At 33.3% G+C, this 19,082-nt stretch overlaps 1 protein-coding gene and 1 pseudogene across 1 annotated transcript; one reads left to right on the top strand and one right to left on the bottom strand.

The window, feature by feature from the left end:
* Positions 1-958: 958 nt before the first annotated feature.
* Positions 959-5,462, bottom strand: LOC114395574 (GATA transcription factor 25-like). Its single transcript, XM_028357397.1, has 7 exons — positions 4,943-5,462; positions 4,703-4,792; positions 4,015-4,145; positions 2,661-2,768; positions 2,295-2,400; positions 1,408-1,467; positions 959-1,324 (listed from the first exon to the last, which is right to left on the bottom strand). The coding sequence occupies exons 1-7, from the start codon at positions 5,237-5,239 to the stop codon at positions 1,184-1,186; spliced, it is 933 nt and encodes a 310-aa protein (XP_028213198.1). The 5' UTR covers positions 5,240-5,462; the 3' UTR covers positions 959-1,183.
* On the top strand, positions 5,357-16,643 carry LOC114376459 (annotated as a pseudogene).
* Positions 16,644-19,082: the final 2,439 nt, after the last annotated feature.

Below are 19,082 nucleotides of genomic sequence, written 5' to 3'. Positions count from 1 at the left end.
TATAAAAAATTTAATTTAAGTGCATCATATTTATATTTAAAATTATATATCTTTTTTTGTGAGATTATAATTTTTTTAAAAGAGTTTTGAATAAAAATGCAAAATAAAAAGAACTTAGAGCAATTTATTCTCTTTTTCCTAAAGAATAATTCTAAATACTGCTACAATATTCTTCAACTTTATTTATAAAGTACATATTTTATAGACTTAAATAATCCTTTAAAGATTGTTGTATTGATTATACCTAACGTAATAATGACGTTGACAATCCATTGATTTATATATAATCAAGAAGTTTAATAAAATAATTACATATAACTCAATAAATTATATTTTTAAATCTTCATCTATTCAAAACAGTTGATACATCATACTAATTAACTAGAAAATCAAAAATAAAATTTAGCAAAACAATTATATATGATTACCTTGTTAGACTCCTACATGATATCATTGTTGGTCCGCCATCAATTGATGTTGTAACTTGACTAATGACAAATGAAAACAAAAATTAAAAGATTAAAAGAAAACTAAAATAAAATATATTTTCCTCTTTCCTAGGGGTCTTACCTGGGTAAGATAAAGATTGGGTACTTAACTTCAGCCTTGTACACTACTAAGGATGTGTTGTAAAGGAAAGATGAAAATAATTTGGGAGAGAATTTGTTTTTTGTAAGATTGTCAAATAACTAGCATGACTAACACAGCGTAACTTATTACCCTGCGTAATATAAAAAAAATACTTCAAGGGCTGTCTTCCATCGTTAACATTTTGCAGCAACTTCTCCAACAACCATGATATCTATCGTCTACGATTCGGACATCATATGTACCCTATAGATTGCATATAGCCTCAGACAGTTGTAAAATTAAGGAATCGAAATTGTTGGGTTTTGCTTAGCATCTGTAAAACTCGTGTTGCCAAATGTCCTAATTGTGGCAACCCACAGAAACCCAGTGAACAAAAAATCTACATGTAAAATTAAATTCAAGGTATTGGGTGAGACCATCACCAAGTCATCATTTAAGTTTCAGGTGATACATCCAGAGATCAATGGTTAATGCCACTGATCCAACCATATAAAAACAAAGTTCTTGCATTGATGGGAGTATTGTTATATCTGTACATTCCTATTGGTCAATCTGAATGGAATAACTATAGACCTACTTATGCCAGAGTCAACTACTCCAACATTTTCTGAGATTGGAAAACCTTACGATCAGCTACCAAAGCTGGATTAACAGGCTCTGAGAAAGCAGCAAGATTGTTTTGTGCAGGGTCGGCAGCGGCAGTCCGACAGTCTGGGTCATTACCTCCATCAACCTGGTTATCAGGTGCAAAAAAAAAATAAGGTTAAAAGGATGCACATATTACCATTTTGATTAAGATAGTAAATGAAAGCATACCTGTTCAACTGGTGGAAGAGAGTGTTCCTGATTTCTCTTAGAAAGGTCTCTCAAAGCACCCTGCAGAATACCATTGTCAAAAGGTGGAACACTAACAACTCGGCAATCAGCAAAAAAGAAATTGCAAATTCACAATTGAGCAAATTTGAATTCATGCTAATGAAGAATATATTTGCGCCTCCCTCTGGGCAAGATAACACACCTTGAAGATAAAGGGGGAAAAAATTAAATTACACCCCATGACTTTTAATATAAAACAGTTCAAAATGAGTTTAGAAGAAATTTCAACAAGACTTCCCAAGAATTTGGTATTCACAAATACTGCCAGAAAAGACCACACACAATATTTCCCTCACTTTCTAGTGAAACTCCAGATATTATGTATCAACCACCCCCCCCCCCCCCCCCCCCCCACACTGTCAAGTCCACAATGCAGCAGGGAGAGGAAATAGAATCAAGAACACAAAAGGCACAGCTTCAGGTCATATGTATTTCACATCATATCCAGCATGGTTATTGGATCATTCATGCATGTAACTACAGTACATATTAGAACATCTATAATAAACCAACAGACATAACTCATAAATACTTCTATGCAGATAAAACTAAACACTCCAATATGGACATTAAAGCTAAAATAGGTTTTAAAAACCTTATGGCATACACAAACAAGAAACAAATTGAAATTGTAGCTTTTTTATAAACCAACTCCTTCCAAATTGCAATACAAATGGCATGTTTAAGAAAAGTATATATATTAGTCATTACTCATTAGTCAGTCATATATATAAATTTAGTTATAGGAATATATACATCTAAAAAATGAATTAAAACTCACATAAATATTTTCCCAAAAACAAAAGCCATTTGATGAAAATACATACCCTATTTGCCCAAAAAAGCCCACAAGCATTGCAAAGTGACCTTGGACCAGATGGCCCTCGCCGCATCATTGGGGTGGATTTTGAACTAGTGCCACAATGTTTACATCTATAGAAACATGCAATAAAAAAGAGGATGATAAAACATCCAGTTAGAGACCTCCTAGCCAAGGGAAATTAGATTCATCGAGTAATAACTTCATAATGCAAGTCTCTGATAAGGTGAAATACTATAAAACTGTATTAAATAAACCCTAAGCTAGAATAGATGGCAACTAAAAAGGAAACACTAGAAACTCACAAATAAGTTACAAAATTTCAGAAAGAAACAAATCATTTAGCTAAAAGAAAATGCAACACAAAACTCACGAGGTTTCAGATTGACTATCATCCTGTCCTGAATCTTGGTCAGTACCATAACTATTAGCTCCATCTTGTTTCTTAGATGAAGTAAACTGACCCTTGTTACGATGCATCCTACATATATTCATCAAATAAGTAACAAATAGGCACTGACACAAAAAAATATAACAGCTAAAACGATGAGCAACAAGAAAAAAGTGAAACATAGACAACATTGAAAAATTAATGAGATTATGAAAAGACTCCTTTTAGGTACATATGGAATGGAAGCAATTATTGAGAAAAGTTCACACTAAGACAGTTAATATATGTTAAATTTGAATTCAAGGCATTTGTTAAAACAATGCATGCAACTATACATACCAATATACCTAGCAAATCACAAGGAACTATTCAGCCTTCACTCTAGCAGATTTAAACTATCAATGTATGATCTATCCAATATTTCCAATGTACTGATGGATGATGCTGTTACAGTGGAGAACATTAATGCCCTGGCCGTAGTTTCTCGTTAACTGTACTATGCAATATTTGTCTCACAACAATACAAACATAAGATTAAAATAATCCTTCATCCGAATTTCAAATCTCTACATGAAAATCAGTCATTTACAAGAGACACCATGAAGTAGCTTTTAAAATTTTTGCTGTATATATAAATCTTTCATTTTCAATAAAAATAGAAAACAGGCTCAAAAATGTGTTTGCCTCAGTTTTTAATGAAAATGCTTATGAAACATTTTTTAAAAAGGAAGTTTTCATAGTTTCTGGAAACAGGAAATTGAAAACACAAACAACTTCATAATCATAATAAAAACAATGAGCCAAGGGACAGTATTAGTACCCATAAGGGTACCACACCCAAAGTGAATCACCAGACAATTGCTGGTTAGTGGTTTCACATTGACAAAAACCATATAATCAACAACAAAACAGACAATAAATGTTTGACAATCAACCTGAACACCAATACCCTTGTAAAGAAACATGGGGTACTAAAGTAATCCTCTTTTCCCCCATCAACCAACTACACTTTCTAAAATTTGAAAATCTGAAAGGAAAATAATTTCAAGGAAATAAATATGTTCATAGTAATATTCAAAATAAATGACATGAAGGGAAAAAAATCACACTATTTATTATTACATTTAAGTGTTTAAATTATATTCTGAGATTGAAAAGTTTATTAGACATTGATTTTCATTAATATGTAAACATAGCTTGACAAGATTAGACATTAAATTCAGTTCTTCCACAACCCAAAAAGGACATGCTTCAGTACAGTGTCGGTTAGAGATTCCTCCACAATGAACAAGTAAAAATCCCCATAAGTTTCTATTACAGATGCTAATTATCAAACCTGAGCGCAACTTCTTGCCGTACGCTATATCTCACTTTTTTATCAAAGCATCGCTCTTTCCTCTTCTGCCTGAACCTATCTAATGAGGCAGCTCGTTGTGGTAGACTACATTTAGGAAATTCCATTGAACCCTGCAACAAGACCCAAAGAATTAGAAAATACCACTCAACACACAACAGTTGAACATTAATAAAGTTCTACCATGAATAATGCTATTCACAACTACTTCCACTCACGTCACTTTATCATTGGCTAAGTAGCTTTAACATAATAATCATGATTCACCTGATGATACATCTACTACCAGCGACCAAACATTAACAAACTTTGTCAACCAATGCTAGCAAGCCTTAAAGTTGGGAAAGCATGTATTACCTAGGTCTGTTCGCAGGAGATATAAGGTTGGTCCAATGGTCAGGGAAGGGTGAAGGGTGTTAAAAAAAAAAACTAGGTATGCTCACCACATAGCTTGATGTTAATTATCACTCAACACCAAAGTTACTATTTAGTATTTACTACCTAACTCCAATTGATGAATATAAAAATTACAAACTCTCACTTTATTATGTCTGGTGGTGGGGTAAAGTACCCTGCATCAGGTGATACTAATAAATAAATGGTAAAGAGATGCAAGTGCAAATGTGTATGAATAACATTAATATTACATCCTTATACTATCAGAAAATACCCTTTGATTCTGTTGAGCCCCAGGATCCACACATGGCGAACCACCCGAAGATAGTTCACATCCACCCAAAAGTAACAACACCGCTTGAACCTGTCACGTGAAGCCAAACACAGATTAATAAACACTTTCGAAAAAAATAATTCACGTTATCTTCAATGTATTCATCCAATTGCAACGCCTAAACAACGAAAAATAAGAGAAAATTGAATAATAATAAATTTGAAAAGGGGGAAACGGTACCTTATCAGGCGTAACGGCATCGAAGACGTAAACTTGGCCACGAAACGACAGCGTAAGCTGGCTGGACTCCTCGGGGCCTCCACCGCCGGAGACATAGACCGCGTCCGACGTAACATCCTCGACAACCACGGCGCCACCGGCGGCACCGTCATCGAGCGCGTGCGTTTCGTACTGAATGTGGTGGTGGTGGCCGTCGACGGCGGGCTCGTTGCCGGAGCCGTCGTCTCTTTCGCCAGCGCCGATCCGCGAGGGGATGTTCAGGGGCTGGGAGGGTCCGTACATTGCTGATGGCTCCATGGTAGGACCCGGGAATCGCACTGCATTACAGGGATAATTCGAGGGGAGTTGAAAACCCTAACCCTAATTTGATTAGAATTTGGGCGTGTTTTTTGAGAATGATGAGTGTGAGGGAAAATGAAAGGGAGTGAAGAGGAGCTGAGGGAAGGAGAAGGACAAGACAGCAATTTGATTCAGGAAAAGGGAAAATTGAAAAGTGACCAGGTTGATGGTGATATTTACGAGGCTTGCCCACTCCAGGCCCAATAAGCATGCCCCATGGGATTTGATGTTTAATAACCACTTTAATGTTCCAATCTTTGACCAAAAAGCAACATGGTTTATTTTATTTGTTTATTCACCCTACAATACATTACTATTAACTCTATGTTAACTGAAAAAAAAAAAAACTCTCTTTACGTTCTCTACTTTTTTAATGTAATGTAGTATTTAAAGTTTCAATGTAAGTTACTATACAAACCAAATGTAAGTGATAACGAGTTTAATATTTTTAAAAAAGGAAGTTCTATATTCGAATTTGGTATATAAAAATCTAAACGTTGAAAAAAAATTGTCAATGTAGGGCTATACATGATTTTTCTTTTTGGGTGATCCAAACTGAGTTTAGAGAATAAACTTAATTTTTGACTTATTTGATTACCTTCAAGAATATGTTTGCATATAAAAAAAAATGTCATTGTTTTGGTGGAGCATTTTGATAGGTGGTTCATTTTAAATCATTACATTAATCTCTGAATTGTAGGTTACTTCACATCAAATCCTTACCCCTCCCAACAATTGTTGGAAATCACCTTGGCAACAGCATTAACCCTCCACCTTCTTCTCTGGTGAGAAAGAGAATGAGAGAACAACTTAGTCATGCATTTCTTCTCCAACTTCTTTGTGCACTCTTTCTTTCTCCCTGCCTATCACCGCTCTTCTCTCCTAAAAGCCTTCATCACTTTCTCATCATTGGTGGACTTCTTCTTTCTACGGTGGCCGCCAACTAAGAGATGGTAGTAGCGATGGACCCTTCACATCGTTGACGACATATGTTATGAGCTGAGATCAACTCAGTGAATTTTCCTAGTGTTCAAGGCCTAGAAACCTCCTAAGAGAAAGGTGAAGGAAGGGAAGACTTGTATTATTTTCTGCTTGATTCTATTACATGATTCATTCATATATATAAGTATCAAATACTAAAGGTTGTTATCCCATTCTAGCAAATTCTAACAAACAACACTAACAGAATTTGGCAAATAACAGAAAAAGCATAAATGACAGACAACACATGCTCCTTTGGCCAATTAAGTTCTGTCAGCTCAGCTCCTTGTCGAATTAGTTATAAAAATCCCTCAAATGCTAAGGATTGATGATTTTCCTTCTAACCTCTGGTTTGTGCTTGTCTCCCTTGTATCTGCCTTTAGCAATTTTTGTTTTAGTATTATTCGATTGTTAAGTTCATTGTTGTTGCTTTATTGCTTTCATAACAACATAACATATCTTTGTCATTGGAGCCAACATCGCTTTTCAGTTTTCATTGATGGAGTCCTTGAAAGCGTCGCACAGACCACATTAGGATCCTGAGCTCCGATGGCACGTTCATGTTCAATAGAGATAGAGCTTCCTTCATTGAAGAACTTGTTTGTCACTCAAATCCATACCCATTTGCCTTGGACAGAAACACCGTTAATTAGGGAGACATTGCGGAGGGAGGGGAATGGTTCATATGACCTAGTTTATTCGAGAATTGTTGAGAGGGAGTGGGGATTGGGTGTGCAGTGGCTGAATTAAAAAACGTCTTCATCGCCACAAATGACGATTGCTGGCAAGGGTGGGAATTTGGTGTGAGATTACCTACAATACAAAGATTAATCTAATGATTAGGAATCATAGTCCATAATCCATCACCTATCAAGATGGAATGACCATAAAAAATTGTCTGAAAATTTAGTTTTATAAAAATAAGATTTGAGTTGTTTTTACAAACTTCAATTTAATCCAGACTTAAACTTTGTGAACTTTTTTTTTTTCGAAACATCATTGAGTAATTAATTTACCTAACTTAAGGTGCATTAATTGAAAATTAATGTAATTTCTAAATAAAAAATATTTAAAAAGAAAAATCCAAAAACTTTTGATGAATGTTAATAATGTCATTTTATTATCAACTAAAGTAAACATAATAAATATCATAAAATAACTTGTAATTTTACTAAATATAAAGAAAAGAACTGATATTAATGACAAACCCAGAAAGTAACACAATGAAATATAATAAAGATACTATAGCTTTATGCCTTTGTTCATTATAGCCATACAATCATAGATACTTAAGTGAATTTATTTTATATCCATATGAATCAAAAATAAGTATTACAGAGTTTATAATAACTCACATAATACTCAGTTAATTGAGCTAGATGATCCTTTAATAGTTACCTATGCGGTTGGCAGGATTAATAAAAAATATATATGCTAAATATTACAAACACAAAATTTGTAAGATAAAATTGATGTTTTAATTGTCTCTCTTGCTCATTAAGTCTAACTCTTACCTTGATTGATCAATGCTATTTTTGTATTGGTTAAAGTTTTTTTTGTGCAAATTCGAACAAACATTTTCTTTAATGTTGTAATTTTCTTAATGCACAATTAAGTGATTTCAATTAAATCACAAGGGGAATTAAATTTATTTTTTGTTGTTAAAAAATAAGATAGAATCAGTGAAAAAAAAAGAGAAATCTAATGAATTATAGTTTATAATGTTTGTGAGAGAAAGGTGTGTTTTGGCTTTGGGTTGGACTTTAGTGAGAAAGGTTCACTTCCCCCTTTTCATTATCTTTTTTATGAGATACTTTCATTTCATGATCCCTGGTGCTCTACTTCCTTCTTTCTCTCAAGGTTTTCTCTTCTCTCAAGTTCTCGTCCACCCACAAGAAGCTATCTCAAGAATGGAACTTAATCTCCCTTTAAGACGAGTTGTTTTTCGTCATTTTCTTGAGCTTGTGACTCTTTTGTTGGATGTTTTTGTTCTTCGTGAGTTTAGGTGAGGTGGTGTTGTTGTTGAAGAAAACCCTCTTTTGTTAAGCTCAATTTGTCCTTTCTCTCTTTTCCTCAAAGACCTAAGCTTGGAAATCCATAGGTAAGAGAAGTTCTACCTAACTTTGATTTGTGTTTGAGATCTTAAAATGTTTGTGAATTTGTTGGTTGATTAAAATCTTGTATGTACATGTTTCTTTGAGGGTTTGGGCATGTTGGGAAGTCATGTGGTTTGGGATAGCGATTACGCAGCATTTACAAAATTGAATTGCTCACTCGCTTAAGCAAGAGATGATTCTTGCTTAAGCAAAGGGAGAGTGAGCCTTTGTCCAGTTTTTGCTTAAGCAAAGGGGAGGGGGGGCACTTAAGCAAAATTGGTTTTTTCTTAAGCAAGAAAATGTCAATCTCTATTCAGTTTCTACTTAAGCGAGGTTGATTTTTGCTTAAGCAAAGAAAGGTGTTTAAGCAAGTTTGGTTTGTTGCTTAAGTGAGGGGAAGGATATTGGGACTTGGTGAGTCTCTATCTAGTTTTTGCTTAAGCGAGTTTCATCTCACTTAAGCTAGGAAAAACATATACCTAATAAAAAAATTAGTGTTCACTTAAGCAAGGAGAAGTGTTCAATTGAGTATTAGCCTATATTGTCTTTTCTTGCATTAGAGAGTTTTAATATGAACTTATAAGAGGTTTCTAAGGCTTTGAAGGTTAGCTAAAATAATTAAAAGCACGATTTGAGCTTGATGTTGTATATATATATATATATATATTAAAAAAAATTGCACTTGTTGTTTCCAATATCCATGTGTTATTTTAAAGTTGTGAAATGTTTATATTATTTGTTGAGAACATTATTTGTTGTTGAGAAGATCATATCCTTGATGAGGTGATTGTATTAATGTTTGGATGACTACATGTTGTTAACGAAGTGATTATGTTGTTGTTCAGTACTTGTATATTGATGAGGTGAATTTATTGTTGTTGAGGTGAGGAAATGTGTTATTGTGAATAAATCTTTTATGATAAAAATTTAGAAATAGCTACCAAGGGAAGAAGAATTTCATTGGGCGCCAGAAATTTGATCCACTAAGAGACCTAAGGGTCTCACTTAGCAGACATCTTCCTAAGTATCAACGTTTTAGACTTTAATGGCTTTCTAAAGTGGTGAAATATTTCATAAATATTGAAGTTGACTCATTTAAATGTATAAGGGATGATTCTTGTTGTTGGTGGTGAAACTTGGATCCTAAAGTCATGCCATTGAAAATGGAGAGTATATAGAGGTGCCATTTCTAGGACTGCAAGGGAATCCAAGTGCTATATGGTGCATAGTTGTTATTAGTGAAACTTGGTTCCTTAATTAGGCCATTGGAGATGGTAAGCATGAAGGTGTTATATCTAGGACCATAGGGAATCCAAGTATGGCATTTAGCTATTGGTGTTTGTGAACAAGTATGTAACTTGAGGGTGTTGGTGGACCTTCAACCTTGTGCTGGGTGAATTTGTGGTGACTAACATTGAATAGACCTATAGAATAGATGAGTGAGCAAACTCCTATAGAAATTAAGATGATTGAATTCCTATTGAGGTTATGGTACCTACAAGCCTTAATTATCGAGATAAGTTAATACTCACACTCATTTATTTTCGATAAAATAACCCTTCATCTACAACATCAACTATAGGACTTCCTCAATGGCCTAAGTAAATACTATGTTAAGAGATGGGCCTATATTAATTGCTCACACAGTGCAAATCTTCATGGAGTTAATGAACAACTTTACACATATTAGATAGCGAGACTTTGTGAAGAATTTTTGTGACAAACAAAAAATCTCGCAAATTGTGAAGAATTTTTGTGATGAAATTGTGATGAATTATTTGGCGTTGCAAATACTAGATAGCAAGAAGTTATAAGTTCATCACAACTAATCCTTGTTGTTTGTGAAGTGTCATCCCTCACAAATTGTGAAGAATTGTTTCTATCACATATAGGTTTGTCACACTTAATCCTTTGTAATTTGGGATAGATGAATTATATCATTGGGACAAAATTATCCCCTTACAAATTAAGTAGTAAGTAACTTTTATAAAAGATGTCATCATCAAACTAGCGACTGGACACATTATCATGTAATTTGTGACTGAAATAATAATATACATAGCAATGCAACACGCCATTAAAGAAGAATGCTTCTCCTAAACTACAAAATATACAATCTAGGATAAGAAATATTACTGCAACAATGCACTTTGTATACGTAGCAATGCAAAAACTTTTTCTTTCGTAATGCTACGTTGTTTCAGCATTTCTCAAGTTTCCTCAAGAAATTTGTTAGCTTTTTTTTATAAACCTCATAACCAAAGGATAAAAAAAATAACTCAAAAATTTATTACTGGGCTTCAAATGTGTGAGAGCAGACACTTAAAGTAACATGTGAGCAAAATAAATACTATTGTGACATGAATTTAAACGTCAATGCAAGCAAAAAATATACCAACAACAATATCAAGCCTGGATAAAACAAATAAATAACTTGTTCATCAATCAATGGATTCATATAGTCAATAGTTACCATAATTAAGGATTGTTTTTATGAAAAAAGGTTTGTATTTTCTTCCAAAAATGCAATGCTCAAGTTTGAAGATAAAGACATAATATTTAACATGGTATTGGAATATGATATGCATGATCAACTCTTAATTGATGAAATACAAGAGCTAAATTGAAAGGACAATCTTTAAACAAAAAAAAACTAATAATCTTAATATTTATGAATGAAATATTGTTTTTATTTTATGTAGGGAAACCTCATACACCAAGAAAATGTGGAATTGCATAAGAAGGTAAATCTAATTTGTCAAGAAAATATGGAATTGAAAAAAAAAAGGTATAGGTTTGGATTGTAGATCAAAATAAAAGAATCTCCTCAAACTAAATGATCCACTTTTTGAATGAGGATAACCTTTTTTATGTTTATCTTGAACTTTAAAAGAGGTTTACTAACTTGGGTCTATGGAACAAAAAATGATAATGAAACAAGTAGAGATTCAATTTCTCTCAAGTCTATAAATACTATATCTTTTGTGTAAGACACTTATTTCTATTAAAGTGGATAGTTTAGAGCAATTAGTATGATCTGGTTTGCTAAATTAAGAATTATTAAGTGATGAATGCACGTACTCTTAAGATATTATTTAAGCCATTTTTTTTTTACTTTTCTTAGACTTAGAGCATTGGTTTGACTCTAATTGTGTTGTTTTTATTAGTTTATGAATTCTAGTTTAATATTTTGATTTCTTGGCTACTTTGTAGTGACTTATCTCATCCTTGTGTAGATAAAGAGTTTGAAATGGAAGAATCCTCTCAAAGAGCAAGTTTGGAGTATAGAAGCTCCAATATGATCAACTTGGACAACAAAAAATTCAAGAGGAATGAAAATTGACATTTGGTCAAGCCAGGATCCATGGCTGAGCAAGTTTGCACTCAAAATGAAAATACTGCTTTTTTTGTATTTTTAAGCCTGACTTGTGAATATGTTCTAATTTCCTCTCTCTCTTTGTATCATTACTGTATCGGTTGGAGTTTTTCGTAATATTCTATTGGGGGAGAAAAACTCTTAAGTGTTCATGTGTTCTTCATCCATTTCTCACATTTTCATGTGTAAATTCGAGCTACTAACCTCCATGATTTCCATTGTTGTAAGGGGTAGATGTAGACAGTTTTGAACTCTCATGTATCTTTTGATATAAATGATATATATGTTTCACATATTTATGTTCCATGTTTGCATTTTGTCTTTTCTTAATGCTTGTTGTGGAGTGGTCAGTAAGGGCACGATTTTGGGATGTGAATGATGCTGGGAAGCACTTTTATTATCTTGAATTGAACAAAATATCCACAAGGCTTAGTGTCTAGGAATGAAACTAAGTTTTTTGGTAATCTTATGGTTAGAAAGCTTACAATTAGGGCCTTCCTCGAGTCTTTGAGGGATCTTGGTTAGAGGAGTTATCTAAGGCTGTTTCTATCTAAGAAATTAGGATAAAAAAACTTTTATTGATTGATTTTTGATAATTGTCAATTATGAGTATATTTTGTGGTTAAATTATATAGGAATTTGTAATTTTTTTCTCCTAATTTTTTCTTTTTGAGCAAATAATTGTTAAATTAACATCAGTTTTTGTGCAAAGAATATTAAAAGTGATGAATTTATGATGCTTAGCGAGTAAAATAAAGCCCAAGAAAGCGAGCTAATTAAGGAAAACAGTTAAATGAGTAAGTAGGGCTAATTAAGGAAAGAAGACTAATTGAGGAGAGCAAGACTAAGTAAGGAAAAAAAACTAATTGAGGAAAGCAAGACTAACTAAGGAAAGAAGAATAATTAAGGAAAACATAATAATTAAGGAAAACTTAACTAATTAAGGAGAGTAAAGACGGACTTAGTCCAAGAAGCCCACTAATATGTACCTATAAAAGAAGAAGAAAGAAGAAAAAATGTGAAGACAAAGAACATGGACAAAACACCTATTTTCACCCCCTTCATCATTACTACATAAAAGGACTTTAACATCGGTTCTAGAGGAGTTTCAACATCGGTGTTAAAATTGATGTTGAATTGACCGCCATTAAAACTAGACATTTTTCAATATCGGTTTTAAAACTGATGTTAAAAATTATTATCTACATTGGTTCTGGCTGAAATTGATGTAGAAATATGACCAAAATTGTGTATTCTGAAGCGCTTTCTACATCGATTCCTAAAAACCAATGTTAAAAGTCATATACAACATCGATTTTTGCCAAAATTAATGTTGAAAGTCATATACCACATCAATTTTAACCTAAACTCTACATCGGTATTTTTTTTCATATTTTAACAGTTCCTTTGCGCTCTGGGCACACAATCTTATGGCATGCTTTGGTGTAGAATAATGATGCTAGATTGACTTTGGTATTAGGTGCTTTGTTGTTTCTGTTTTGTCAATAACTGAAGTTGGGATAGTTTAGTGAGTGGTGGGGTACTAGAAACAATGTGATTCAATGTTGTTTAGAATTCATTCGGTTATACAATATTTGATAATCTTTGGATGTTTAAAAAAATTTTATTTGGTACTACTGGTACCTATTTTATCAATATATTTTTCGCTGATTTTTTTTAAAAACAGCCGTTGAAGATGATACCTAGGAATAAATGATTATTTTTTTTTAACCTTTTCTTTTTTTTTTAAGAGATTTCAGTTGAACTAAACAGATAAGAATATATAAAATGAAAAGATAAAAAAAATACTTTTTCATAATAATGAACTTATTTTTAATAAGAATTCTCATATTTAAAAAAATGCAGCAATAGTAAATAAATTAAATATCCAAAAAGATTTGTTGTTTTATTTTGAGAAGTACAATAAATAATTTTAAAAATTATTCAAATTATATTCATTTTAAAAGATCTCAACAACGATATCTTAAAATATCTAAATCATCAGACCACTTTTTTTCAATTGTGATATTCTCTAACATAATAGTTAAGATTATATATATATATATATATATATATATATATATATATATCGCCTTTAAAAAAGTTTTTTTTATAAACTAATCTTTATTTGATAAATCTTAGATTTAATAGTTATTACATGATATTTTAAATTTAAATTTGGAATATTTTAACTTTTTTTTCATGTTTTCATATTTTAACTTTCGATATTTGCAACGGGGTATGCTCATTATCATTACCTCCTCTACAACCCACTCGCGATTCCTCCAAACTCCTTCTCTCTCCACCTAGTTTCCCAAACCCTAACCCCAAAAAACCCTCACGTCGCCTTGTAACGGTTCGAAAGATGGCATCGAGGTTCAAGCGATGATGACATCGGCGAAAGCCTCCATCGCAATCACCGTGACTACGACAAGAAGTTTGGCTTCACCATCAACATCGACTCTTTCTTGATCCCCAAAGGCCTCTATAGAGACACAATCCACCTCATCACCTCGAAACTCAAAGATGAACCTCACTGGATGCTCGAGTTTTGCCTCAAAGCCTTGGACCACTTCCTCGCCATGAAACCCCCCATTTGGTCCAACAACACCTTCCCCCCATCGACTTCCAAGATTTGTGCTACTACACCACGCCCAAGAACCAAAACGAGAACCAATCTACCAACCCCAAAATCCGCAAAGCCTTTGAAAACCTCGGCGTCCCACTCGACTGCGACTGTTGGTAGTTGATTAGATGATAGTTGATAGTTTTAGAGAATTGTTTTAGAAAGAAGGCTATGTCATTGATTTCTTAGATGATCAATTACAACATACCAATTGCCTATTTATAGGCTCAAGTCACCAACCTCTCAATAGTGGTGAATGTTTCTACATTACTTTAGGTCTTTCTAGAGTTTTCATGATAGATTAGTATCATGATAGTTCTAGGTTCTTCTATCTTATACATACACTTATAGTTCTAGATTGTTTTACCATATTCATACACATTATAGTTTTAGATTGTTCTACTATATTCATACACACTATAGTTCTAGGATATTCTACCATTTTCATACATATTATATTTAAGAATATTCTAGAAATTTTTAGTAATTTCAACAGCGACACCAACTTTGCCGTAAGCTGCGTCTTCCACAGCGTCTCCATCGCCACCACCTTTAAAGAAACCCTTAAAAAGGTCGGGGTCATCTTTTGCTCCATCTCCGAGGCTATCAAACTGTACCCCAACTTGGTTAGGAAGTACATAGCTAAGGTCATGCCCAACAGCGACAACTACTTCGTCACGTTGAACTCTGTAGTCTTGCCCAAGGACACCAGGTGTCCTATTTATTTTTTATCAACCAATGTTAGTTAGTCTGTTAGTTTTTTTTAGTGAGAAATTTGAACCCATGAGCAGTGACGTATCTCTCAATTCCTTCACCCTTTATTATCAAACCAACATTATATCTCTCACCAGGTGCCCCATGAAGCTCATGAACTACTTCAGGACCAACTCATGGGACACCGGGCAGTTTGACCATACACTGGTTGTTGCTGACGACAAGAGCTCAGTGGAGTATTACGAGAGTTGCACGACGACTTCTCACGACATTAACCCGCTTCATGTGGCGATGGTGGAGATGTATTATTGCGGGGAGGGGGCGGAGATTAAGTACTCGACGATGCAGAATTGTTACCCCTGGGATGGGAGTGGAAAGGGCAAGTGTACAACTTTGTGACAAAGAGAGGGGTGTGCGGCGGGGCAGGGTCAAGGATATTGTAGGTGCAGGCGGAGGTTGGGTAGACAATCACGTGGAAGTACCCAGAGCATGGTTCTGGAAGGGGATGGGAGTGTTGGGGACTTTTATTCCGTGGCGGCGATGGATAACCACTAGCAAGTGGATATGGGGACAAAAATTATGCATAAAGGGAACAACACCAGGAGTAGGACTGTGGCAAAGGGTATTTGTGCTGGGAGTTCTAAGAACTATTACAAAGGGCTTGTTCAGGTTCACTCTATAGTCAAGAATTTAACTAACTCCTCGCAATGTGACTCTATGCTTATTGGGGACAATGCAACTGCCAATACCTATCCTTACATCCAGGTTTTGCATTTTCTTTTCTTGTGTTTATGTGTGTGGGATATATGTATAATTTTAAGAGGAGAGGAGTCTCGTGGTAAAATAATACTCCCTCTTTTTTTTCTTTTTTAAGAGACCCAACTTTGAATCGTAAAGCTCTTGCTAATGTATGAGCTACATGATTGCTTGTCTCCTTAAGTTTGAATTAAGATTAAAAGAATTTTTGGTTGTGCCTATGATATTTCTTCTAAGAAACAAGTTTTAGTACTATTATATTAAAACTTATTTCTTATTAAAAAAAAGGGACGGAGACAGTAAAAATAAAAATAATAGTAATAGTATAAGTTTCAACCAACTCTTATTTATATCATTTATATGCTCAAAACTCAAAAAGTGACTTTTGTTGGCATTTGTTGTTTGACAAACAAAAAAAATGTATAGGAAGGTGCGAATGCATGCAAGAGGATAAGAAATTGTGCAGTTTTAACCCCAATTTTCTTCACTTTTTCTTTATTTTCTCCCTGCTTCCCCTATTATCCAGAAAAATTGCCATGATACTTTTGTTTAATTTGATCATGAAATCACAAACTATATATTTTGCAGGTGAAAAATCCAACAGCAAGAATTGAACATATGCATGATACTACTACATCCAAACTTGGACAAGATCAATTATTTTACTTTCAACAAAGGGGGATAGACTCTGAAGCAGGATTGACTGTTGTGATCAAAGGATTTTGTCATGCTGTCTTAGACGAACTTCATAACAAACTTAAATCTGAGACCGCAAAAATCGTGAAGTCCAAGTTGGTGTGGTCAGTAGGTTAAACAGGGGAAAAGATGTCTTCTCCATCTTAGCCCTTGTTTAAATAGTTTTAATATGTAAAAGCTTGTTAAGCATATCATTATTTTGAATTTCTCATGCCATTTGTTGTTGAAATCTCCTTTTATATATATTAATGTACTAATTGATATATAAATGAATAAGTCTATTTGTGTTTTCATTGCTCCACTCCACACACTCTTCCACCTCCTCTCATTTTTTTTGTTAAACTGTGAAACTTACACATCTTATATTATGTTTTCTTTTTTTGTCAATTTTTGCAATTCTATTTTTTAACTCCGAAATTTATTGTCTTGTGTATTCCGTGAGATGCATGACGGGTTTTTATTTTGGGAAATATGAAATACATTTTTGAATTCATATGTAACAATATATAAACAAAATGATTTAGTCAGTTTAAAAATATTGGATATAAATTATCAGAAAAAAATATTGGATATATGAATCAAAATTGCTTATTAATAATAAGATCTTATAATTACTAATTTAACTTCAACTATTTTCAGTTTTAAAAGTATTTATAGTATTTTTAAAATATCAAGAACTACTCAATTATAAAATGTTTTAAATAATTAAAATTAGTAAATATAAATTTAATTATTTAATTACTAATTTCATTCTTTGAATATTTTTTCTAACTCCAACAGTATACATGTTGAAATTAAATAATTAAGTAACAAATATTAATCCACATATACAGTTTCCTTTTTTCGATCCATTATTTCTGCTTCTTTTCTTCTTTAATACTTTGTATAATTTATCCATATTTTCTTTCTTTTTTTAAAAAATATAATCTATAATTTCATGAGATATATTATTATCTATTTTTTTTTTCAAATTCCTTTTTGTTGACTATAAAAGTAAAGTAGTGAAAAATTAAATAAACTCGTACAATCACTACTAGAAAATAGGTATTCTACATCGGTTTTGAGAGTCTTTCTACATCGGTTTTAACGCGTGGTCGTAGATAGGAGTCATTGAAAATGCTAGGCCCTACAGCATCGGTTGAAAAACCGTCTTAAAAGGGCATGGTTACGAAAACAAGCATGATGTGAGACCCGTTTTAGAATCTTGAGGTTTCTACATCGGTTCTGAGGTGCAACCGATGTAGAATTGTGAAGTTTCTACATCGTTATGAGATCCAGCCGATGTAGAATGTAGAGTTTCTACATTTTTTTGGTCTACAACCGATGTAGATGTAGAATGCTGATTTTTATTTTTATTTTTTGCCAAATTTAACTAGTAACAGAGTCATTTTAGCATACATCTTCAAGCTCACACTAATTAACAAAATTCAACCATGCAAAACATCTATTTATCTCTGTAAAACAAGTAGACTTTCATTTTAATATTTACTAAAAAGTGAACTATGTTGTAATTGAACAATTCCATAAAACATATGGTTAAACTGCAGATCTCCAGAGTCAGGATAACAACAAAAATTAATAATTCTACATACTTGGGTAAGAACAAATGCTTACTTTCCATGAATCTCATGAGTCACGAATACTTACAAGCTTGCAATCATTTGGTATAAAATTCACCCAGTCTTGTGGCTCTACACAAGGGTGTCTGCAACCTTCTAAAATAGTATCTCCTTCATCCTATTAAAATCAAAATGACAATGCTAAATGCTATTCCTAAAAAGATCCCTCCAACCAAAACAGGGGATAAATAGAGAAGGAAGGTAAATGCGAGAAGAAAAGAATGTAGTAATTGTGAAAACAACAAATTAAGTACCAATGAAGTGATGTCAGGCCTTGTGTAGGGAGTAGGACAACTAGAAGCCAAATCAGCAAATCTCAACTATAGATACCTATCCATGTACATTCTTTAAAAAAAATTCATGGTTAGTGGGGTTCTACTAAATGTTGTCATGACAAGAGTATATTCATTAGACATCAAAATGGAAGTTATAGTCCCCTTGAGCTAGCAGAATTATTTTTCCCTGATATTTCTCTTTGATCTTTCTAATTTGTCAAATCTAAATGTATTAAGGAGTTACGGAGATCAAGAACTCTCTCTATATCAAGCTACCCATGCTACAACTCCATGATTATTTCCATGTCAGGCATTAAGATTAATGAAATTGATTTCGAGCTGGAAATTCATGTTTCTCATAGCTCAATATTAAAGAATCTTTTGCATGAAATTCAGTTACCTGTGAGCCGTATCTTGGTCTAGAAGATGCTGCTTTTCGTTCTCCCAAATATCTGACAAAACTCCTAAAAAAAACACATCAAAAGAGAAGGAAAAATAAATGAGGAACCAAAATAATCGCTTTTCTTCCACCTAGAAAGATAATTAAAAGCACAATTATTTAGATATTGCACACAAATTCGACAAGTCACATCGATAACGCCAATCTTAGAAAACCAAAATGTGAATTTGAACATACCAAATTCCCCTTTCATCTGTGGCAA

Source organism: Glycine soja, chromosome 2 (genome assembly GCF_004193775.1).
Source record: "Glycine soja cultivar W05 chromosome 2, ASM419377v2, whole genome shotgun sequence".
Lineage (NCBI taxonomy): Eukaryota > Viridiplantae > Streptophyta > Magnoliopsida > Fabales > Fabaceae > Glycine > Glycine soja.
The sequence above is the reverse complement of the archived record's forward strand: the minus strand, read 5'-3'. Positions and strand labels throughout refer to the sequence as shown.

Bases quoted from the DNA above. Each gene is read 5' to 3' on its own strand.
- LOC114395574 (XM_028357397.1), bottom strand. From the start codon at position 5,239: ATGGAGCCATCAGCAATGTACGGACCCTCCCAGCCCCTGAACATCCCC. The intron at 4,793-4,942 runs GTACCGTTTCCC...TTCACGTGACAG, and splicing joins ATGCCGTTACGCCTGATAAG to GTTCAAGCGGTGTTGTTACT. The intron at 2,401-2,660 runs GTGAGTTTTGTG...ATGTTTCTATAG, and splicing joins GATAGTCAATCTGAAACCTC to ATGTAAACATTGTGGCACTA.